We start from the raw sequence: 25,093 nt of genomic DNA, 5'->3' as shown, positions 1-25,093 counted from the left end.
GTCTACTACCTTCAGGATTGGGCTCTGGCACAGAGTCTGTTTCGAGGTGTTATAACATATCTCATTCTCATCATTCTAATGAATTTCTGGGGTTCAGCATTATTATGTTTATCTGTTAGCTGGGCCGTTTTGTCCGAAAAGTTGGGGATAAACCTATGGTATGATCCTATTAACCCAAGATAAGCTCTAAGGTCTCTTTTGGTCTTGGGGGTTGTTGTATCTAAGACAGCTTTTACCTTCTCATGTTGTGGTTGTACATTCATGTTCCCTACAAAGAAGCCAAGATATTTTACAGCTTATTCGGCCGATCTGCACTTAGCTGGGTTAGCAGTTAGGCCAGCGTTACTGAGAACTTTCATGATGGTATAAAGATGGAAGAGATAGTCCTCCCAAGTCTAACTATAAATGACAATATCGTCAATATAAGCTCCACCGAAATCAGAATAGGGTTTTAGGATTTGATCCATGAGGCGTTGGAAAGCAGCTGGCATGCTGTGTAAGCCAAAAGGAAGGACTTTGAATTGGAATAGTCCTAGAGGCGTTGAAAACACTGTCTTTTCCTTATCTGGCCCATAAACAAGAACTTGCCAGTACCCTTTGGTTAAATCTAGGGTGGATAGATAGGTGGCTGCTCCGAGTTTATCAATTAGGTAATCGATGCGAGGCATGGGATAGGCATTGAAGTCCAAAATGGCATTAACTTGAGGAAATCTATGCAGAATCTCCAGGAACGGTCAGGTTTAGTGACCAACACGATAGGAGAGGACCATGGACTTGACGAAGGCTCGATAATATTGGCTTTCAACATTTCGTTGACTTCCTCGATCACTATCTGTTTACGTGCTTTTGGGAGTCTATACGGTTTTAAATGAACCACTTTACCTTTAGGTGTTCTAATATAGTGGTAGGTGCCTTTTACTCTTCCTGGTTTTTCTGAGAATACATCGGGAATGAGTCAACTAAATTTTTTAGATCTAGTTGTTGGATAGAAAGGTACAGTGAGCAAAAAGCGTGTGCTGCAAACTCTCATCTCAGAACAGGTTATCATGCCATGTTCTTTCTGGAGAGGAGCGCCTGCTACCTTTTTTGAAATATTTGCAAGGAACTTGGTGTTGGTCACCCTGAGTTACCTGGGGGCAACCAGACGTGAACTCCCTCCTCACTGTACTTTGAGAGGCACAGCTTCACCTCACTGATGAGGCCCAACAAGGCTGAAACACGTGTATGGGGTTGCTGTTGGTACTCTTGTTCATAGAGGAATTGCCATAGCATTTTGGTGCTGTTCTGCCTATGTGGGCGGGACAAAGACTGATGTGCAAATGGATATTTCCCATCTGTGAAAGTTACAGTGAGCAAAAAGTGTGTGCTTCAAACTCTCATCTCAGAACAGGTTATCATGCCACGTTCTTTCTGGAGAGAAGCGCCTGCTACCTTTTTTGAAATTGTTGGATAGATAGCTCGGGAGGAATTAAGTCAAAGTTATCTATCTCTTCGGGAATCAGACAGGGTAGTACTTTGGCATGGGTAGCTGCCGGGTTCTCTTTCCACTCTTTCAAGAGATTTACATGACACAAAGGGACCTTCTGTTTTCTATCCGGTTGGGCTACTTATAAGTGCAGGATCCCGTTTGTTCTACAATCTCATAAGGTCCGTGCTACTTGGAGACAAGTTAGTTTTCTGAGGTGGGTAAAAGGACCAATACTTTTTGTCCTATGGACAATGATCTTAAATTCACCTTTTTGTCACAAGTGGATTTTTGTTGGCTCTGAGCCTTTTCCATATGAGTAGAAACTAAGTCTCAAACCAATTTCATAGGTTCTCGCATTCTGGTGGTGGTTTGCAAGATGGGAATGCGGGGTCTCCTCACGTTTTTCCCAGAGCATGTCCAGGACATCTCTGGGCTCTCTGCTAAAGAGCAGTTTGAAAGGAGACAAACCTGTGGAAGCCTGAGGGGGTTTCCTTCCTGCAAATAGTGCCCACAGGATTATTTGGTCCCAGTCTTTTCCGTCCTTATCCACCAATTTTCGCAAAATTAGCTTCAGGGTTTTATTGAATCTTTCTACCAAGCCAGATGTTTGCCAGAAGTTTGCAAGGTGGCAATGTGGAGTAGCTGTTACGCTCACCTGGTCTCTGCGGAGGTGTTGGGGCATGGTTGCAGCCCTCCCTAAAATTGAATCATCCCCTTCAGGCCTCTCCCTCGGTAGAAAAGCTGTGAGCGGTGGTACGTGGTGATACTGCTCCAGTGTGGAGATAAGAGTGTGTGAGTGCGCCAATCTGTGATTGTTGTACCTCTCAAACCCTTCTCCCCAAAGTACGGTTTCTGTGAGTATACGCCGGCCCATAAAGCTCAACTGTTAATTATAGAAGGTAAGCTCTCCGTCCTGCTTCTTCTGGCAGGGGCGCGTTGAATGGGATCTAGTTCCTACACTGATCCCTGATAAGGATTAGTCCAGTCCAGCTGCGACTATGCTTCTCCTTATGATTGGTAAGTGTCTCTTGAGCTCTTGTGAATCTGTTTGTTCTGTTTAATGTCTTTCTATGTTGCTCCTTAAGCCCGCAATAATGTCTCTCTTCTGTTTTCTTCCCTTAGATAGAAATGCGGCCTCAATGCAGCTGTGAGACGCGAGACGTGGCCGGATGGAAGATTGATGCGACCGCAACGTTCGACAGCAGGTAAGTGATGGTTTAAGGAAAAGCGTGAAGTATGGCAAAGCGCAACCTTAAGCTGACTGTTTTTTCGATGTGTAACCTTGTCTTCTGTTTTTCCTTGCAGGCGCTGCTGTCGACGATGGAGCGTGTCGTGCTGCGGCGCCAAGATGAAGATTTTGGCGTTCCGGAAAGTGTAAAGATGAATGCTCGGTTTGCCGAAGAGATGTACAGGTCAGAACAGCTTCCCCCAGTTGGTAAGTATGATGGCAGGAAGCAGGATGTCCAGGAAGCAGGGTCTTCAAAGGTAATCAGGTCTGACCTCAGGCGACAGTGAGCGTTACGCTGCTTGTAAGTTCAGAATAAGGCGAAGCGTCTGTCTTGATGATCAGGGCAGCTTATATAGCTGTGAATCCATTAGCAGCCACACCCAAGAATACACTTGGGGCTGCTTAATGAATGGAATGTTCAAGGTTAATGCATCTGAAGTGCTATGTCCATAATAAAAGCTTTTTGGTGTTAAATGGATGTTCTTGTTTACTTTTGTTCATGAGCCTGGCGCGAAAGGCGCCAGGACAGTGTCCACCCAGGTCTCCTGTGCATGCGACCCCTGCATGCCTGTGCCCCTGACTTCATGACCATGACAGTAGCTCTTTGACTTCTGTCATAAGCTTACTCATAAAATTCAAACCCTGGTCTGTTAGTTTTTCCCTTGGGATAGCCAACCCTGGAGAAATACGGTAGAAGGTGTTTAAGGATTTGCTGTGTGGTATTATTTCGCATTGGGAATGCTTCGGGATATCGGGTCGCATAATCCACAATTACAAGGACATATTTATTGCCTAGTCTGGATGTCTCTAAAGGTCCAATTATGTCCATACCGATTCTTGAAAAGGGGACTTCTATGATCAGCAATGGGTTCTGAGGGGCAGGTAATTGGATGTGTGTGCTGGTCTTTTGACATATTTCGCACGTCTGGAAGAAAGTCTGTATATCACCGTGGATACGTGGCCAGTGAAATTTCCCACTAATATGTGCCTGCGTTTTAGATTGCCCTAAATGTCCTCCAGTAAAATGGGAATGCGCGATCTCCAGCACAACCTTTCGGTGTCTCTTGGGTATTACCAACTGTGTTTTACTAAACCTTCCGTAGATGTCTCTCTTCTATATAGCAATCCTTGTTTAAAGAAGAAAAAGGGACTTCCCTACTCTAAGCCTTCTCCTTCCGGAATTGCTTGTAGAAAAGCTTCATCGAGAGCTGGATAATTTCACTGGGCGAAGGCTAGGTCTTGATAGATGGTAGGTTCTTCTCCCTTCCTTGCCTCAATGTTAAAAGATTTATCAGCTTCCCCAAAGCCTTAGTTACCTTTTTCAGTTTTATCTGGTTCACTTTCTTTAAACTGAAAGAGAGCTCTTTCCAAAATGTTCGGGCCAATTTGATCTCCACGACGTACTTCAAAAGGGATCACACCCTTATTCTGTAAGAGAACCTTCACATCTCTCCGGAAGTCGGGATAAATAACGCCTGTTAAGACGTCTATCCCAAACTTCCATGCTAGGCCAGATTTCGGGGCCAATCTTATGTAGCACCCCGGAGGGAGTATCAAAACCAGGTCTGTATGAATAGTTCCTCTTTTCCCAGGGGGATAATAGCTTCCCTACTACTACAGACAGCAAACCCTATTGATTCCTTGGTGGCTATGGAAGGGTTAGAAGCTCTCTGACTAGGTTTTTGAAGTTGTAGGGTTCCCCAATTAGTTTCAATTGAGTCACATCCCACAGCTGACACCATATGTAAGGAACTCATGGTGGCAACAGTAAAGACAGACACACGTGATCACAGTTCAAGGGTGTTTGATAAACTGTATAGGTAGGCTGGAAAAACTGCTAATCCACACCTAAACCTAAAATGGGAGCAAGCTACGCCCATCAAATAATAATAAGGCAGTCCTAGTGGCGTCTTGGCAAATGAAAAGGCCCTATACTAAAAAAAAAATATTGCCAATCTTTCCAACTAAATTCAAAAAGAGTGTGGAATAGGGATCACAAGAAAGAAATAAGTGTTCACAAAATGATAAGTCAGGATGTGGTAGCCAGGGTTTCCCTTCCCCTATTTTTAAGGGCGGGACAAGGCGGGACTCCTGAGCACAGCATACTCTTGAGATTTCCCAGCACGAGACTACAGCTCAGGAGCTTTGGTGGTTAAGTCTCTTTTATACAAAAAAGTCTCTTGACTTCGAGGACCTGATGTGCTCCAAATAACCAAACAAAAAGTTCCTTTCCGTATATACATTAGGTGATTACTTTTCACTGCTGAGTCCCCCTCTCCCGGGTTCAGACCCTTCTCCAATGTTAGCCTTCCTCCGTCTCGTTCACTATGGCTTTTTACTAAACTTGTCACACCTTCGGTTGTCGCCGCTTTTCTCCTCCTCTTGAACTGCCACCCTGGGATAGCCGTCTCATTGTGCGATCTGCCTTGCTCGTAGTGTGCTCTCATGCTCCACCTTTTATCCCTGTGGGAAGAACAAGGGCCATCAGGTGTGTGCGGTTCTGGTCAATTGCCTGACTTTGCCTGACCCTTGTGTTGGACCATGTCAGGTAAACGGCTCTGGTGTTAGTCTGTTGTCTTTCGTGTCGGGAAAGGTGGGGTAGAGCGTCCGAATATCATACGAGGTAGGATGAGGAAAAAGGTGTTATAAGAAGGGGGATTCCATATCGCACCCGTCAGTGTCCCACTTCTACTCCCTGGGGATCCCCCTCAGGTGATCCTCCCGCACTGGTCCACCCCAGGAACTGCATCCAATAGCAATGTCCATGTCCTGGCCACCTGGATGACAGATCCTCAGGGTCTAGTCAGGGAGACACCTTCATGTTTCTCACAGTGCCTCTGGATGCTCTAAAGCCAGACTGATGGTCATGGAGACAGCCAACAGATTCGGTGTGGAGGGTAAGCTGAGAGATAGCCAGCTTCTTTAAGAGTTTGCCCAGGAAAGGGGTGATAGAGATCAGGCAATAGTTTGCTGGAATTGAAGGGTCAGCAGAGTTTTTTTTTTTAGCAGAGGGTGCACAAGAAAGTGCTTGCGAGCAGTGGGGAAAACTCCAGTGGTGAAGGAGAGGTTGCAGAGGTCAGCCAAGTACGGAGCGAGAGAGTCGATGTTGTCCTTGATGGTTTTGGAGGGGCAGGGGTCCATCTGTTTGGAAGAGGCTTTGATAGACCAGATTGTCTGGAAACCTCCCCAAGTGTGACAGGGGAGAGGGAGGAGAGAAGAGGGGGAGCGGAGAGTGGCAGAGGGGGGGGCCCAAGAGATGATGGTGCATGAGTGGTTGCGTTGGAGAGAGAGGACAGAGTGTCCTGTGTTTAAGCGGTGAAGTGTTCAGCCAGCGCCGAGCAAAGGGCCTGGGTGGATGCAGTAGAGGATAGTGTGGCAGTAGGGTTGTCTAGTTCCTTGCAGATTTTGAAAGGTTTGGCCGTGTTGTTGGATGCCGTGGATATGCAGGCTTGAATATGGACTCTTTTCTTGGACTGGACAGAGAGTCTGTATTGCCTTTACAGAAGGTGGCAGGCCAGCATGTCAGAGAATGCACCTGAAGATCCCCATTACCGTTCCGCTGCCCTGCACTTGCTTTTAAGGTCAGCCAAATCAAAGTCGTACCAAGAGTTGTACTTTCTGGAAGGCTTCAGTCAAACCCTCATGACAAGGGCAAGGATGTCGAGAGGCTTGGCGAGGGAGAGGTGAAAGTTAGAGAGGGCTGTGTCTGGGTGAGAGTCAGCCACAAGAGTAGGAGGAGGAGAGTAGGTAGACCTTCAAGGTCACCTTCATGGGTCAGGTGACCTTGAACGTGGGAGGCAGTACAGGGTGTGCCAGTGCTAAAGGAGAGGAAAGATTCAAGTGAGAGGAGAGAAGAGAGCGATCAGTCCATGAGAGTGGGGTGGTGAGAGGAGTAGAGAGAGGAATGTCTGGAGATAAGAGCATCCAAGTGGGGCCGGCGGTGTGCGTCGGACCAGACAGTAGAATGGAGAGAGAGAGAGTGAGTCGCATGGGTTGCGGAAATCTCCTGAAGAGTCAGCAGAGTCAAGATGGATGTTGAGATCCCTCAACAGGAGGAGTTGTGTGGAGGAAGAAAGGAGAGTAGATGCCAGGTCAGCCCATTCAGAGAGGAAGAGGGTGGACTGGCCCGGCGGCCGATAGAAGGTGGCCAGAGTAAGAGAGGAGACAGGAGAGAGAGAGAAAGAGAGCCTGAAGACCAGGCATTCAAAGGAAGAATAGCCCTGAGTGGCAATGATGGAAACAGGGATCCACTCAGGAAAGATGAGGGCTACTCCACCTCCTGGCCTGTTGGGCCTGGGTTCACAGAGGATCTTTTAGCATTCAGGGAGAAGTGTGTCAAAACCTGTGACAGAGCTGTCCTTAAACCATGTCTCAGTAAGGAGGTGGAAGATATCAGAGAAGTGCATGACTGCAGAGCGAGATTTGAGCGTGGCTACGTGGAGCAGATTGCCATTTTTGAAAGACTTACGAGGGTGCATGCAGGGGACAGATGTCCCCCCCATAAGCGGTGGGAGTGCCTGCGAGATAGAGGCAGGAGGATGCAGAGGGCCTAAGATGACAAAAATGTTAGTGAGGAGAGTGCAGGCAAGGGAACTAGGACAGTAGAAGATGGCAAGGAAGCCCGTGAGGGAGGGGCCGCAGGGGGCAATGGAGCCCTAGATTCATCAGCAGTGGTTGGCAAGGGCACCAGCATGGGGGAGGTTGAGATTGTCTGTGCATAGAGTGTGGGAGAGGGAGCAAGGGTGGCCCTACCAAGCAAGGGAGCCAGGGAGGTCGTTGGGGCAAATGGCAAGGGAGCCAATGAGGAAGGTGGAAAGTTGATAAGGTGAGGGAGGAGCCTGTCAAAGAGAAGGAGGTTGGGTTGAGGCCCCTGTACCAAGACGGTACCATTTCAATAGACATTTATGATGACCCTGGAGGTCGAGAAGAAGGCAAGAAAGACCCAGTGGGTGCCACCATTGATGTGTGAGGAAGAGTAGGGAGAGAGCAGAGTGACCATGTGTAGAGTCCATAGGTCAGGAGAAGGAACTACAAAAAGGATGTCGGTGAGAGTCTCTCTGGAGGAAGCACTGACGTAGGTGTCCGCAATAGGAACGCCTGTGCTGCAGACAACTGTGTCCTTCTTAAGTTTCTTCCTGCCAGACTTGGTAAGCGGTGAATGATAGGAGATAGAGAAGCAGTTAAAGAAAATAGGAGACATAAAAAGCGCCACTGTAAGGAGGCACAGAGTGCAGTACAGTTAACCAGGCTAAAAAGCTGACTCACAGGGGAGGGAGTTGACAGGAGGGAACAAGCACACAAGGGAGTACACAATAGGACTGGGAAAACAGTGAGAGCTAAGGGGGTTGGGGGTGCAAGGGAGCAAAACAGAAACAGTACAGAGGGCAAGGAGTACGTTGGAATTTTGACTAGCAGACAAAAAAATAGTGCAGGATGCGAGCACACCTAAATTACATTTTTGACTAGCAGATACAAGATATCTAAACTCGATTTTAAGACAAGGGTAATGCTGCACAGAAGTACAGTAGTTTAGGCAGTGGGAATGAGAGCTCCGGGAGGGAAGACAAGGTGAAATGTTTAGAGCATGTAGTAAAGAGGAGAATGCCAGCTGTGATAGAACGGTGACAATGTCAGGAGTGGCACAGGCACAGAGTCAAAGGAGAGATGAGCCAGGCAACGGAGCAAACAGTCAACACTCACATAATGTCAGGAAGGGGGTATGCCATAGTCCGAGGGTGCATGGAAGATGTGCCAGCATCAAGATGTATTTCAGCACCTGTAGAACGATACAGGCCCAAAGCCTTAGTTGAGGGCCCTGAGTGGGGGCCGGCGTTCGCCTGCCAGCTATCTTGATTGCCTAAGAAGTAAGAGGAGCTGGACAATCACTGCATGCAGGGGGAGCAGCAGAGGCACTCCGGAGCAGGGTAAACATGGTGGCCATGCTGTAGGTAAAGGCCATGCTCAGCCAAGCAAGGCACAAAGGAATGATAATGGTGGAAGAACACAATGTGCTCAACATCGAACGAGGCTGCGAGGCCTCCACACTTATTCTTATTTCAGTATTTAGTATTCCGTATTCTTTGAAGCTGGTTTACAGTTTTTAGTGTTCCTGCAGTGGACAGGAAGGCTGGTAGGGCTTCCACTTGTAGAGAATCAAGTGGATGAATTCTCCTTAGTCAACACCCCCTCAGCCCCACCTCATTGGAATAACAGACGAGGACTTATAATTGGGAACCCCTGCACATGTTTATGCAACAAGTCCATACCATGTCAACTGTATGTGAACCGATGTGCACTCAGGCAGCCATTCAGAAGATACCCTCACGCTGAAACAATGGAAGAAACCTACCAAGAGGGATGTTCTTTGCCGAGCTGTCGAAAAAGCCGCTGTGAATAAAATGATGCGCGACATGAATGTACGTTAAACAAAGTCTTAGGATAACAAAAGTGTCTGAAAGAAGATATATGATCCTATGCTGAAACGATATGAGAATATGTAAGAATGTACGATGGAACTGAAGCAGTAATAGAACCATATACTTCACGGTGCAGTAGATACGAAAATAAAGAAGAATGAGTGTTCCTCGGTCAATAACTGTAAATTCGCTGAAACTAAAAGGGAGAAAGAATACGTCGAAGCTTGCTTAGGAGAGGTATATATTCATCGTTTAGGGCTACAATCGGAACAAGATTGACGGCTCATGTCAATCAACCCAGTCACCTCAAAAACACAGGCTTAGGATCTTAAACGTGGAGAGACGATACAGAAACTGTTCATTGCAAAATAGAATAGTACATTGGCATTGAACCAAGGATGCAATTTTGAGCGATGAAGAAAAAGCACAAAGGGAATTCAGGAGCAGACCATGCACAAGGACATATTTCCTAAAGATTAGGAGGAACACAAACCTTAACTGATGCCAAATATTGGATGATTAAAGGGCACAAACGTCAATATGGAATGGAGTGAGCAAGTCTCTAAAGGACAAAAGAAGTGCACCCAGCAAAACACGTGATGAAGAGCTTGCAACAAGGGCTATTCATTAGGCCTGAAGCTAAGATACCGTTGTACCTACACTCCCTCGAATGTCCCGAGACTGAGCAGACTGGTAAGGTCAACCTTCAAACAGAAGACACTGGCCTGGGGCCTACCGATGAAAGAGGATGGCCTAATTAGGAAACAAAGGAAGAAACAACGTATCTCCAAGGTTGGATTTGGGCTGCCAACCAATTAGAATAGCCTGCCATGCACATTATTCCGCTGCCACATTTCCTGCTATGACGAGTGCCTTACACCACATGTTTAGAAATAGCTCAGGGTGTGCCTCACAGATAGTCTTCATTGGTGGTCTCCTAACACGCACATTTTCTATAGGCAGAGGTGATCCCTTAATCCGATCCCACCCCTCAATAGCTTTTTACTGTTTGCCATGTAGGATGACGTCATAGATGATGCATCTAGGATTATACAAGCTGAAAACAAATGATAAGACAGTGTGATCCTGCATGAGTTGAGTTGATGAGTGTTTATTCACCCTGCTGTACTTTTTGAGATTAAAGCAGTATTTGACCATCTCCTTTGAGTCTGTCCGGTTATTGGGTTCGAAGTATTTTGCATGGCAATTCCATCTAGTGCAACACATGCTTCAAGGTGCTACAGCACATACTTGTTGAGCAGTGGCGGTTATATTCTGGTTTCCTAAGTGCACCATTTGGCAGCGGTGCACTCACATTTGGGTTCTGAATGTGGGCAGTGGTTTCTTTGTTGGTCCCTCCTCATCACCACTGTGGTGGGAGAGCCAAGTGGTGGTCCCTTAGCCAGCCCGCTGTGATGTTCATGCAGCGAGACCTCCTGTGTGTTTCCTTGCATGCCTCGTCTACGTCTTCCCGCTCCGCTCACCTTGCCCAATGCACAGATCTCACTGTGCGTGCAGGGTCCAGATGCAGGGCCAAGCACATAAAGACAAGACTACAGATAGGCTACTCAATTTTACTTTTAATTGTGTTGCTATTGTGGTTGCATAATGATGACAGGGACATATTAAAAGCGTGGCAACTGATGTAAGCTCCAGTGCTGGAGAAGTGTCTTACTGCTGTCCCAGTACTCGGTCTGACCCTGTTGTGTCTCTCGTTGCACCGTCTGGTTCGTCTTAGGGCCGCCCGGCGACACCGGAACCCTGCCTGCTTTTACTAACAAAGATGTTTTTCTCTGCCTCTGTCCCTCCTTCGCCAGCTGATGTTCCTATGTTTTCCTCTCCCCCTCCTGATCTTAGCCTGTCTTCCCCCTCTTGGGTTGTTGCCCTCTAGTTTGTTCTGGGTTCCCCACCTGCGGTCACCATCTCCAACTGTCCTTCTCCTCTGGGCTTCCCTCTCTTCCAGGGAATTTCTATCTCCTCATGATGTTCCACTTCCAACCTCCTCTGTGCCACGTTCACGACCACCGCCCCCTTGTGGCAGGCCTTCCTCCACACCCTCTGCGTCACTTCCTTCCGTTGATGTCATTTCCTTTCTTCTGCATTCTGATTCTCACCACCACCTCCTGCACCTGCGTATGTTACCACATCCTGTGTGTCCATTACGCGTGGCCACCTTTTCTCACCCCCTCTCTGTCTCCGAGATGACCTCCCCCGATTGATTCAGCCCCTCCTTCTTTATCCTCTTGGCTATTATTGCCTCCTCCAGCTCTCCGCTGCTGCCACTCTGCGCTGTCTTTCCAGCCTCTGCGTCTTCCACCACGCTACCATAGTCCTAGCGCAAACACACGAATTCACTTGTCTTTTTAGTTCTCTCTGTGAGCACATGGTCTGCTCAGAGAGAGCTTCAGGCTGTCTTAGTGGGGGGGGGGGGGGGGGAGCTGCCTTATTATTGTCCTGAAAGGCCCTGAGTGAATGTCTCCACCGTTCTGTAGTAAATACCCTCATTAAATCGATCAGTCCATTCACAGACTAGCTGCAGAGTAGCTCACTACATAACATGTTCCCTCCTCTGGTAGCTCGAACGAGCCCTCAAGGATCAAAGGCAGCAATGCTAGGGGGATGGGGGGAGGTGAGTCCAGCCAGCATAGTCAATGGCGAGGGATCACGCATGTACTCCTCTGGGAATGGGGAGGTCACTTCCTGCCTATGCCTGTGTATCATGGTTGGATAAAAGAAACACTTTCCAAGCAGGATGAAGAGACAGCCAGAACTCACCTGTACTTCCCAGTGCGCACCTGCAGCGCCTTCATACCGCACTGCTGGGCTCCGCCCACATCATTAACAATGTCATCGCCAATCATGAGAGCCTAGGAAGAGACACACAGATATTAGAAATGGGGTGGGGGTCGGGGGGATAAGCAAGGGAACATGGGTGCACAGAAACTGAACTGAAAACCTCAAAACACAGATCTGGTGCCTGGGTGGAAGAGCCCGAACTGCCAGGGTGCATTGTATGCCGGGGAAGGGTGTTATGGAGATCTGTCCTCAGGATACTAGAGTCATTGCCACATACCGGTGAGCAGGACTTCAGGCACAGGCTAGTCTATAAACGACTAAAACACTAACCAACAAAGTTCCAGAACAGTACCTCACACATACCCAAGCCCAAAACCCTACAGAGTACATAACCCCCCCCTTCCCTCTGCCTCCCAGAACTTTAAACTAGGCAGCTTCTAGCACATCGGCTATCCAGAAAAATATCCAAATGTCCCCTCTAAAACCCAAACATAAAAGCTTACAGAGCATCCCAAGGCTCTAGAACACTTCCATTACCCCCTAGAACCCTAAGCCAAAAACCTTGTAGTGTACAGCCACACCCCCAGAACACTTCCCAAATTCTTTTCAGCACTAAACCATGCAGCTCCTAGAACATTGACCCACACACCATCCAGAGAAATAACTTGCACACCCTCTAGGGCAATCACCCACAAAACCAATAGAACCCAAAGCCACACATAAGCGCTACAACGCTTCATAACACTCAGCAGCACCCGCTCTGGAGCACTAACCCATTCACCCTGGAGAATGCTATCCCACACACCTAGACCGCGGACGGATTCATTGCTGCTACTATTTGGTGCCTGAAAGCTACTGGCTTGTGGCATTGCTTGCACTTTAGAAATAATAAAACAAGAAACAATGCGCCCATCAGTGTGCTCCCATAAGGACAATCTGGCTCCCTTTGGCTGGGGCCACTCTGGGCAGCAGCCCAGTACTACCTTACTTTAGAAGTGGACCTTCTTTTCATTTAAATTATCATACATATTTCATTCATCGTTAGTTTACAAGATTTAGAAAAAGAAAAAAGAAAAGGCAAAATAAATACATTTCACAGTGCTGACTATATGCTTCATTCTTGGTTATAATCTAGAATATCAACCAGGAATTGGACGATTGTGAAAATTATTTTTTGTTTTTGCCTCCAAAAGCTTTAGCCATCTGTTATCTCCCTCCTCTTGTTGCTGGGCGATGTTAAATGCTTCTCCGTAGAGGGCTCTCTTGGCGGATAGTGCAGGGCATACCATGATTAAATGTTTGAGGGATTCTGTGGCATCTATATCCTTGCAATATCGACAGAATTGTTCATCTTTTGGTACTTTGTGGATGTGGGCTAGTCTTTATCGCGTCGGCAGGATGTTAAAGCGAAGTTTCATGAAGATTGCCCGGATAGTAGGATCAGCAAAGAGTGCCAGATACTGTGGAAGTTCATTCAGGGCTCGTGTGTCAAATGAAGAAAGTAAGTTCATGTTATACCTAGTTTTCTCTTCTGTTGTTTTGTGCCAATCATTGCGTTGCAGCTTAATCTTTGCACGTTGTGGCCATTTGATGAGCATTTCGACAGTAATGTCTTCTTTTACCATGGCCAAGAAAAGACGTGTCTTCCACTGATTCAGCACTGTATTATTCATCGCCTGAGGGATTTCCTGTAGGATTTGTAAAGCAGGTGTTTGTTCTCCATTTATGATTTTTCGTAGGAAATCTAGCTGTTTCCAGAGAACTAATGAGGAGAGAGATTGCAATGCCACCTCAAAGCGAATTTGGGGCATAGGAAAGTTCTTAGGGAGATGCAAGATCTTACGCCAGAAAATAGCTTCGAGCTTTTGCCAGTTTATGAGGGTAGGTGTAATCATAGCTTCACTCCCATAGATAATTATAGGGATGACTTTCTGCCGATAAAAGGCTACAAAAACCCCTTGTCGGGCTAGCAATTGCATTTTAGTCTCCAGTGTAGTTGCCCAGGCTATTTCTGCCTTATGTTGGTTCAGCACAACACCTAGGTATTTGAAGGTAGTTACACTGGCCAGTAGATTGTTATCCAGTGTGAGATTCGGTGTCCTATATCGATGCTTTGTATTTTGATAAGTAGTTAATAACATTGTTTTTTTTTTGTATTGATCTGTAATTCGTTAGCTTTCATGTATGTTTCTGTCATACATAGATTTTCCTGTAATCCTGAAGGTGTCTTATCAAGGAGAACTATGTTATCAGCATACATCAAATATGGGATCGGAACTGAGTTGATTTTCAGTGGATTCAGAAGATGTGATCTGATATTTGAAGAATAGTCAGCTGTATATAGGTTATATAACGTTGCTGCCAGAGGGCAGCCCTGTTTTAGGCCATGCCAAGTTGTTATAGAGTCAGTAGTGGTTTCTTGTTTCGGTAATCTAATCGAAATTGTAGTATTGGAGTAGAGTAACTTAATGGGTTCCAATATCTCTGGAGGGCATTTCCAACTCGCAAGCTTGTTCCATGAGATATTCCTGTTTATGGCATCAAAGGCCATATGCAGATCTATGAAGGCCGCGTAAAGAGCGGTTTTAGATGTTAATTCTTCATGTTTTAGAACATTTAGAATAAACAGGTTCCCGTTTGTCCCAACTTTTGGAGTGAATCCTGTTTGTCGACAGTCGAAGCGGTTGGTCGCTTTAGCCCAGGCGGACAGCTATTTGAGGAGATAGCTTGCAAATAATTTGCCTAAAGGGTCTAACAGGGCAATGGGTCTGAAGTTGGCAGGATCATCTCTGTTGACCTGTTTATAGATCGGTATCAATACCGCTTTAGACCAGGTGGTGGGTAGCACCTTTAGTGAGTTGACCAAAGTTAGAATGTGGTCCAGAAGGTTCGCCCAAGTCTCTGGATCTCGTTTCAAGGCGGCATTAGATAATCCATCAGGACCAGGTGCTCTGGATACATTTAGATTGTTGATCATCTCTACAAATTGCTCTTTTTCCCAGGTAAGGGTCTATTTGTTTGTGCTGGGGATTTTATCCAGGTGTTCATTTTGGGTTCGATCTTTATAGAGATTCGCGAAATGTGCGATCCAGTTCTTTTCTGTGACGTTGGCTACCATCAAATGCTGCTGTCTTGCATTGTTGTTTAGCAGGTTCCAGAGGGATCTCAAATTTTTGTTACGCAGTGTAGCTAGCATAGCTTCTGCGTCATCTTGTTGTAACTTAAACGCATTAGTTTTATTCCAATTTCTATAGGCTTGCTTAGCATTTTTAATCTTTTTAAGATTTTCTGCGGTGGGATCCTTTGACCACTTCTGAATGTTTTGTCAGAGGTTTCTTTTTTAATACTATTTCTGGATTATAATAATGACAGTGAGCTGGTTTCTCTATAGTGCTCCGTTTCATTTGATACAGAATCAGGATCCAGTCATAGTTTATTTTAAATTCGTCTGGCATCTCTGTTTGTTGAAAGAGCTGTGGGATGGCGGCCAACTGCAACTGGTTATTGCTGATTCTTAATCTGGGTGTTGCTCCTGTTATTTCCAGCAAGGTAGGTGGGTGGGCCGCATATGTTACTTTTCCTCCTGCCACTGAGATCTTGAGCATTGAGTGGTCGCTTTTGATGGTAGGGAATACTTGCAGTCCTACTAACTTATTGTTCATATCTGAAGACAGGTATTTGTAATCAATAATTGCAGTCGTCTTTCTGGATGACCAGGTTGGCAGAAGGCAGTTTTGTTTATCATAGGGCTGATTTATTAGTTCTAGATCCCTCATGCCAATCTCGTTTGACCAGCGAAGAGCTCTTGTTGATAGTGAATGTGATTGTCTCCTTACGCCTTCTGCAGTATACAGATGTATATTAAGGTCTCCACAGATGATAAAACTGGTTTTGGGGAATTTTACGGCGGTTCTGTCGATTGTCAGAAAGACGCAGTCCAGAAAGTTAGCATAATTTATTGCTACTGGATTCCAATATGCATTAATAATTGCCATCATACTCGACGCTTGGATTTGATTTGGAGCTGACGGATTTGAATCAACACCTTTCGTGATTATTATGATGGTAAGTTGAGTCCATGGATTGATATTTTCGGATTCGATAACTTTCCACGAAGGGGATATTTTTATTAGGGTTAGTAGGCCCGCCGATGGTCGGCCCCTTATTCCTTTTATGGCTGGGTTGAGAGCGGTTATATAACCTTTCACACACGGGTGTCTGGGATAACCAGGTTTCCTGGAGACATATGATTTGGGAGGATTCTAATACAGGATCTAATAATTCAAAGAGATGAGACGATCCTCTTGTGTTCCAGGAGCACAGCGTCCATGTGTGTGTGGTTAGTTGTGGTAATGGTTATAATCGAGCATCGAGGCTGTTTGTAGAGTTTAGAATCATATCTTCATACACTCGACGGAAAGGATAGGTAACGTCATGTGCATCGATATGATCCTTGTTCTGTGAAAGTGCATGATGCTGGCACGTTTCTGTTACATTTGTTGCGTCTTTGGTATCTACTGTACACGCAAACCCTAATGAAAGTAACGGGACAGCCATCTGTAAGATATGATTCATGGTATCTGGGTTATGGAATTCGATCAGTACTTTATCCAGCGAGTGATCACATTCAAAGCTCACTGTCTTGATTTCCTGTGAGTGTATTGAGTTTAGTTCTGGAAGTACCTGGAATAATCTTAGTAGATTAGCCCTATTGAGTTGTGATTTGCGGTCGTGTGTGTTCAATACAAGCTACTCGCAGGATGTATTTTGCTTTTTTTTGCCAAGGGTCAATAAATTGTGGAAGGTTATAGATATCAGTAGTATGGATCTTCTATGATTCTTTTTGTTGTATTTCCTGCATATCTCTTTCCATTTCAGAGGTATATGTTTCATTATAGATCGATTTACCACTTGATCGTGATGTGTTGATCGAATAGTTTGAAGGGGCATCCGAAATAGCAGTGATGTCACCTGTGTAACAAGATTCCGAATCTGAGATAGTTTCACAATTGAGATTGATACCCGCTGAGTCATCAGATTGCGCAGTGTGGTATTCGTCCAATGTTATCAATATTGATTCATTGTTGTTAGTTGTCGGTTCATGCTCCAAATGTGTGGTGAGTTTGAGTAGATCCTCTATTTCCGCCTCTGGGGTGTTGGAATGCCCTTGTAATGGACTTATCAGAGGTTCAGGGTTGATAGGCAAGGTAGATTCAATAGTTCTTTTCTCGTTGGTGGTACTCTTTTTTGGTTTGGGCTTTGTTTCAGAGGTTCCCATGAGGTTACAGTTCCTTAGAAAGGCTCGAGAGCCTGTTTGCTTTTTGCCATTCGATCGTATATTTTTAGGTTTGATAACCTGTTTGATGGATGCTAGTTGGTTGCCAGGTTTGTTATTAGAGAAAATGTCAAAGGTATCTATTGGTTTGGGTATGATTGGCCGAAGGGGTGATTTTGTAACAGCAGGTTGAGGGTGAATGGCCGCGATTACCAGTGGGTCTGTTATGAACTGTGTACTCTTCGAAGAATGCAATATTGTTGCAGGGTCCAGAAGGGGCTTTGGATTATGCAAAGACTGGGCCTTCATCAGTGTGATCAGAGTCGATGTAAGGGTAGCTTTCTCAGCTCTTTCAGCCACTGTCATCTCGAACAATCTTGATTGCCATTGGTGGGAGTGCTCTCCTTCCCGATCTAGACGATTTTCGATATTATTAACGAATGCTTCAAGGTGAATTTGTTTGGTGTGTATTAGTGCTAGGAGGGTAGCTTGATCTTTAATTGTATCATTGGCCGCCTCGTAGAGTTTGCAAAATGGAATCATTGCTTGTGTCGTGATGGTTGTAAGGATGTTTTGTAAATCAACCATCGTAGTCGGTATCCGCTGAGTTGTTTGGGCGTCCGGTGAAAGACATAAGCATTTATTGAGGGGCTCTTGGTCGTGTGGATAGTTTATAGAAGGGGCATCGTTCTTCTGGGTTTCTTGACAATTAAACATGGAGGGGTCAGCATCCTCATGGACGCATTTGTTTTTCTTTCCAGGTAAGTCCTTTTCAGTGTTTGCAGAGTGATGAAGTGGATCATTCATCTGTAAAGGATTGCCTGGGTGATACGATATGTTCGCAACCGGGGTGGATGTCGTAGGGTGATTATTTGATCGTTGTAAGTACGGATCTCCAAATACTTCTTTTCTTTTTTCAATATTTGTGAGCAAGGACTCGATTTCGGTGATGTCTAGGGAGAGACGGGCTGCCCTTAAATTAGATTGTTGCGTCTCTTTTGTCTTCATAGGTTTAGCAAGACTCTGGGCCGTATAAGACTGTAACCATCTTAATTTTGCTTGTTTTGCTTGTTCGCTTTTGGATAATTCTGGTGTTTGATATTCGTCGGAGTTCGCTACCGCATCTTTGGGCGGTCTAGTTGGCAATGTGGTCATTGTCTTTGAGAGTCGGACCAGGTTGAACTCAATGGCTTTCTCCATTTGTTGAAGCCCTAGGGACATCGCGGTGTCACGCTCCATCGAATTTACTCCCAGAGACTGAGAAATGGGTGTGATGGGCGAATTCGATGGAGTAACTAAAGGAAGAGAAGTATTGGGTTTATGGTGGGGCGCTTCGTCATCAGTAAACAAATCATTTGCAATTTGAATTGGTTGGTTAATGGTGTTATTTCCTCAGACTAAAGCGGACATTGTTTGTCCTTCATGAACTGCATTAGACGGCATGCAACTTGATATATCGGGAGGAGCACTTCTAAATTCTTGGGTATTCTCATCCTCATCTACGGGAGCTTCTGGTTGAAGTAAATTCACATGCTCTGTGTGGATGGAGCTAGGCTTCATGTCTATTTCATGCAAGCCCGTCCTCAGTACTTTAAAGGTGAGTTGTTGCAAAATTCTTTTTGTCATTTCTTTTTTGAGCAGGGCATGTATTACGGAAGGTTGGAAAGATTGATTCGCAATGATAGGAAGTGTTCGTTTATCTTGTTTCACACGTTGTCTCGTGTTGGGACGCAATTTGGTGTTGGTCGGGGGCAGAGATACATGAATTTACTTGAGAAGTCATTTTTCTTGATGTAAAAATCAGTTGCACTGAGGTTTATAACGAATAGACACAAAAAAACCAAAAAAATCGGGATCAAAGGGGGGAGCCCCCGCAGTTTCCCGGTATACGGCTTATAAAATCGTTGCGCTATTAGGTGTAGCACTAGTTCGTGTCAAGAAGAATCTTGGCTTGGGGGACGTCGAGTGGGATCAAAGGGGCAAAGCCCCTGCAGTCTCCCAAAAGTTCCAAGCAGTAGCCTCAGTTACTCGTTGATAGTTTATCTGGTAGATAAAGGTGTAATGGACAAAAGTAGATCGAATCACCTACCAGATTTCCTGTTGGTGGAGAGTGTGTTCATCTGCCGGGGCCGCTGGGCCCTCGTCGCCCTCAGAGCCCAAAGACCACAAGACTCAACGTCCTGACTCTGCAGCCCGCTCCGCGGTCACTGGGAGATTTAATGCAGTGAGGCAGCAACAAACAAAGAGGACAGGGAGTCCTTGCAGCACAACATATCCTCCAGGCACTCCAGACCACAAGACTCAACGTCCTGACTCCGCGGCCCACTCCGCGGTCACTGGGAGATTTAATGCAGTGAGGCAGCAACAAACAAAGAGGACAGGGAGTCCTTGCAGCACAACGTCTCCTCCAGGCACTCCAGACCACAAGACTCAACGTCCTGACTCCGCGGCCCACTCCGCGGTCACTGGGAGATTTAATGCAGTGAGGCAGCAACAAACAAAGAGGACAGGGAGTCCTTGCAGCACAACGTATCCTCCAGGCACTCCAGACCACAAGACTCAACATCCTGACTCTGAAGTGGACCTTCTAAAATGAGAGGATTCTGACTCACGCACAAGCCGAGCGGCGCCAACAGACAGTCATGAGAAATGCTAGTTTCATGATGATTTATTAGGGTCAGTTAGAATTAAAGGGGATGTGAAATCTCAGTGAATAAGGCAGGGCGGCTTCTCCGTGCTTGGAAACCTTCAGGTCTATTAAGTTGTAAATCTCAGTCCAGTGCAGCCAAAATCCTGAGGCTTGTAAGTTCTCTCTCATGTCCTTGATACACCATCTCTGGTCTTCTGCTTTTCGTCCTTCATCTTGGGGGGGTCTCTTCTTCAAGGGGCCGCTGTGGCTTATGTGCACCCACCCGTTCGGTCTGGGCAAGGGCAGAAGCTGGCAGTGCTGCAGAAAAACCCAGAACATCCAGAAGGCGGCGCAGAGCTGGATCGACCCTAGAGGCTTGGTGTCTAACCCCCCAGCTTCAGGGTCCTGCCACTGCCCACAATGTCCTGTATACAGGGACTTCCCTTGCCGCTCCTACTCTCTCCTGCCAGGCCTGGCTTGCCTTCTGCGCCGCCTCAATGCTCAGCTGTATCCTCTTAGAGAACATTACTGTAACTGTAACGTCTGCTTTACATTGCAAGCAGGCTTACATACAAGTGACGTAGGAGACACTTTTACTCCCTAAAAAAATGAAAAGTCCTAAAAGTAATCCCAACAAAATAAAACAAGGGGTAACATGTTTACACCAAAAAATAGGGGACAAGGGAAACATAAAACCCTGTTTCCACCCACACATGTGCTTGAATCAGTGGCACCAGCGCGGCAGCGACACAAGGTGAAGCTCTAATATTTCTGACTGATTCAAAGATGCACCAGTGACACCAGTGTGGCAGCGCCACAAGGGGGAACTCTAATATTACTGACTGCTCCGAAGAAGCACCAGTGACACCAGTGTGGCAGCGCCACAATGGGGAACTCCAATATTACTGACTGCTCCGAAGAAGCACCAGCGTGGCAGTGCCACAAGAGGGAGCTCTAATATTGTTAATGACTGCTCTGAAGAAGCACCAGTGACACCAGTGTGTCAGCGCCACAAGGGGGAACTCTAATATTACTGAATGCTCCGAAGAAGCACCAGTGACACCAGTGTGGCAGCGCCACAATGGGGAACTCCAATATTACTGACTGCTCCGAAGAAGCACCAGCGTGGCAGTTTCACAAGGGGGAGCTCTAATATTGTTAATGACTGCTCTGAAGAAGCACCAGTGACACCAGTGTGGCAGCGCCACAAGGGGGAACTCTAATATTACTGACTGCTCCGAAGAAGCACCAGTGACACCAGTGTGGCAGCGCCACAATGGGGAACTCCAATATTACTGACTGCTCCGAAGAAGCACCAGCGTGGCAGTGCCACAAGGGGGAGCTCTAATATTGTTAATGACTGCTCTGAAGAAGCACCAGTGACACCAGTGTGTCAGCGCCACAAGGGGGAACTCTAATATTACTGACTGCTCCGAAGAAGCACCAGTGACACCAGTGTGGCAGCGCCACAATGGGGAACTCCAATATTACTGACTGCTCCGAAGAAGCACCAGCGTGGCAGTGCCACAAGGGGGAGCTCTAATATTGTTAATGACTGCTCTGAAGAAGCACCAGTGACACCAGTGTGTCAGCGCCACAAGGGGGAACTCTAATATTACTGAATGCTCCGAAGAAGCACCAGTGATACCAGTGTGGCAGTGCCACAAGGGGGAATTCTAATATTACTAAATGCTCCGAAGAAGCACCAGCGTAGAAGTGCCAGAAGGGGGAGCTCTAATATTGTTAATGACTGCTCTGAAGAAGCACCAGTGCCACCAGCGTGGTAGTGCCACAAGGAGGAGCTCTAATATTACTGACTGTTCCGAAGAAGCACCAGCGTAGAAGTGCCACAAGGGGGAACTCTAATATTACTGACTGCTCCGAAGAAGCACCAGTGACATCAGTGTGGCAGCGCCACAATGGGGAACTCCAATATTACTGACTGCTCCGAAGAAGCACCAGCGTGGCAGTGCCACAAGGGGGAGCTCTAATATTGTTAATGACTGCTCTGAAGAAGCACCAGTGACACCAGTGTGTCAGCGCCACAAGGGGGAACTCTAATATTACTGAATGCTCCGAAGAAGCACCAGTGACACCAGTGTTGCAGTGCCACAAGGGGGAATTCTAATATTACTGAATGCTCCGAAGAAGCACCAGCGTAGCAGTGCCACAAGGGGGAGCTCTAATATTTTTAATGACTGCTCTGAAGAAGCACCAGTGCCACCAGCGTGGTAGTGCCACAAGGAGGAGCTCTAATATTACTGACTGTTCCGAAGAAGCACCAGTGGCACCAGCGTGGTAGCGCCACAAGGGGGAATTCTAATATTACTGAATGCTCCGAAGAAGCACCAGCGTGGCAGTGCCACAAGGGGGAGCTCTAATATTGTTAATGACTGCTCTGAAGAAGCACCAGTGCCACCAGCGTGGTAGTGCCACAAGGGGGAGCTCTAATAATACTGACTGTTCCGAAGAAGCACCAGTGGCACCAGCGTGGTAGCGCCACAAGGGGGAATTCTAATATTACTGAATGCTCCGAAGAAGCACCAGCGTGGCAGTGCCACAAGGGGGAGCTCTAATATTGTTAATGACTGCTCTGAAGAAGCACCAGTGCCACCAGCGTGGTAGTGCCACAAGGGGGAGCTCTAATATTACTGACTGTTCCGAAGAAGCACCAGTGGCATCAGCGTGGTAGCGCCACAAGGGGTTATTCTAATATTACTGAATGCTCCGAAGAAGCACCAGCGTGGCAGTGCCACAAGGGGGAGCTCTAATATTGTTAATGACTGCTCTGAAGAAGCACCAGTGACACCAGTGTGTCAGCGCCACAAGGGGGAACTCTAATATTACTGAATGCTCGAAGAAGCACCAGTGACACCAGTGTGGCAGTGCCACAAGGGGGAATTCTAATATTACTGAATGCTCCGAAGAAGCACCAGCGTAGCAGTGCCACAAGGGGGAGCTCTAATATTGTTAATGACTGCTCTGAAGAAGCACCAGTGCCACCAGCGTGGTAGTGCCACAAGGAGTAGCTCTAATATTACTGACTGTTCCGAAGAAGCACCAGCGTAGCAGTGCCACAAGGGGGAACTCTAATATTACTGACTGCTCCGAAGAAGCACCAGTGACACCAGTGTGGCAGCGCCACAATGGGGAACTCCAATATTACTGACTGCTCCGAAGAAGCACCAGCGTGGCAGTGCCACAAGGGGGAGCTCTAATATTGTTAATGACTGCTCTGAAGAAGCACCAGTGACACCAGTGTGTCAGCGCCACAAGGGGGAACTCTAATATTACTGAATGCTCCGAAAAAGCACCAGTGACACTAGTGTGGCAGTGCCACAAGGGGGAATTCTAATATTACTGAATGCTCCGAAGAAGCACCAGCATAGCAGTGCCACAAGGGGGAGCTCTAATATTGTTAATGACTGCTCTGAAGAAGCACCAGTGCCACCAGCGTGGTAGTGCCACAAGGAGGAGCTCTAATATTACTGACTGTTCCGAAGAAGCACCAGTGGCACCAGCGTGGTAGCGCCACAAGGGGGAATTCTAATATTACTGAATGCTCCGAAGAAGCACCAGCGTGGCAGTGCCACAAGGGGGAGCTCTAATATTGTTAATGACTGCTCTGAAGAAGCACCAGTGGCACCAGCGTGGCAGTGCCACAAGGGAGAGCTCTAATATTACTGACTGCTCTGAAGAAGCACCAGAAGATAAATTGCACCCTTTTTCTTGCATTAATTACTAGATGCAAAGAAGCACAAGTTGTAAAAAGATGTGTTTGAAAGGAAACATTTGTCCACTTGCCTACCCTCACTGAGAATCAGAGTTACTCTTTTATTCACAAACAAATAATTTTACTCCCAAATTTAAAAAAAGAATGAAGTACCCCCTCGCCCATAACATGTTATCTGGGCACCTGAATGTAAACATGCTTATAACATACCATACTACGAGTGTATGAATCACCAGCCCCATCTCCAGACCACTAGGTCAAGGTGTACGAACATCTAAAATGTCCTTACTCCAAAACAAAATCCAAGCCAGAAAAGTAAAACTAGTTTCTGTCGCACACCCCTCAGACCCACAGCCCTCTCCCCTCACGCCACCAACCTCCATTCCCAGATTCAAATTCACCCGTTACCTCCGCCGAAACTACAAAAATCATCAAGGGACTGAAGCCATCTAGATGCCAAGGAGACATTTGCCTAGCCTCTCTGATCAAAGAATGAGCTGACAAGCTTGCTCTCTTCATTACAACTTTGATCAACAACTCCTTTTCTACTAGTAATTTCCCAGAGAATTTGGAAGAACCCATGGGTACTCCCACTGCTCAAAAAACCTACACTGGTCCCAAATGTCCCCACTAATTATAGACCTATTACCACGGTACCGTTCCTCTTGAACATTTTTGACAGAGTAGGATACGTGCAAATTAAAAAATACCTGGAAACCCACAACCTTCTAAGCCTCCGCCAATCTAGGTTCTGCCCGGGTCACGGCACAGAAACTGCCCTGCCTCAACTCTAAATTCAAATGGACGAAATCAAAGACAATGGGGAATTGGCCCTTCTCTTCCTACTTGACCTCTCTGCGGCTATCGACCTAGTCGATCATAACATACTTTGCCAACACCTTGCCCTGGCGTCCCATTTCTCGAGCAACACCATAAAATTGATTGAATCCTTCCCCTCCAACCGTACCATGAGTCTTCTCTATATCTGCAGCAGCCCCCACCTGCCGCAGTCCCCTGCAGGGTTCCCCAAGGCTCCTGCGTCCCTCCAACACTGTACAACTTGTTCATTAAACCACTATTCGACCACCTAGACAAATTGGGAGTCACATATACCAATTACGCGGATGACATCCAAAAGATTCTTCTGGAAACCACGACACCGACTCCAAAACTCAGAACACGATCTACCTCACCATACAAGCTTGAATGGTGCAACATGAGCTTAGCCCTAATGACGAAAAAACAGAACTACTTGTTATTGGCAATCAACATAGGGTAAACAACCTACCCCAATCCTATAAACTCTTCACTATTGACGACAATCCGATCACGGTAGCAAAAGAGGTAAAAACACTAGGAGTCTACCTGGATTAATCTCTCTCCCTAACAAGGCAAGTCAATGCCATTTCCACAGCAGCGGCTTACACTGCCAAACTGATTACTTCCAGTAGACCCTTCTTAACCGCCGACAACTCCATCACCCTCGCCAGAGCACTCATTATATCAAGGATTGACTATTGCAAATCCCTCTTTGCAGGCTCCAACGCC

At 46.5% G+C, this 25,093-nt stretch overlaps 1 protein-coding gene across 1 annotated transcript in view; it reads right to left on the bottom strand.

The window, feature by feature from the left end:
• LHPP (phospholysine phosphohistidine inorganic pyrophosphate phosphatase) overlaps window positions 1-25,093 on the bottom strand; it is a 301,128-nt gene that overhangs the window by 15,991 nt on the left and 260,044 nt on the right. Inside the window, exon 6 of the mRNA XM_069612039.1 lies at window positions 11,888-11,979. Coding sequence (XP_069468140.1) covers window positions 11,888-11,979 — 92 coding nt within the window. The remainder of the gene's footprint in view (window positions 1-11,887; window positions 11,980-25,093) is intronic.

Source organism: Ambystoma mexicanum, chromosome 8 (assembly GCF_040938575.1).
Source record: "Ambystoma mexicanum isolate Mex_15411 chromosome 8, UKY_AmexF1_1, whole genome shotgun sequence".
Lineage (NCBI taxonomy): Eukaryota > Metazoa > Chordata > Amphibia > Caudata > Ambystomatidae > Ambystoma > Ambystoma mexicanum.
Note: the sequence above shows the minus strand (reverse complement) of the source record. Positions and strands in the feature narration are given on the sequence as shown.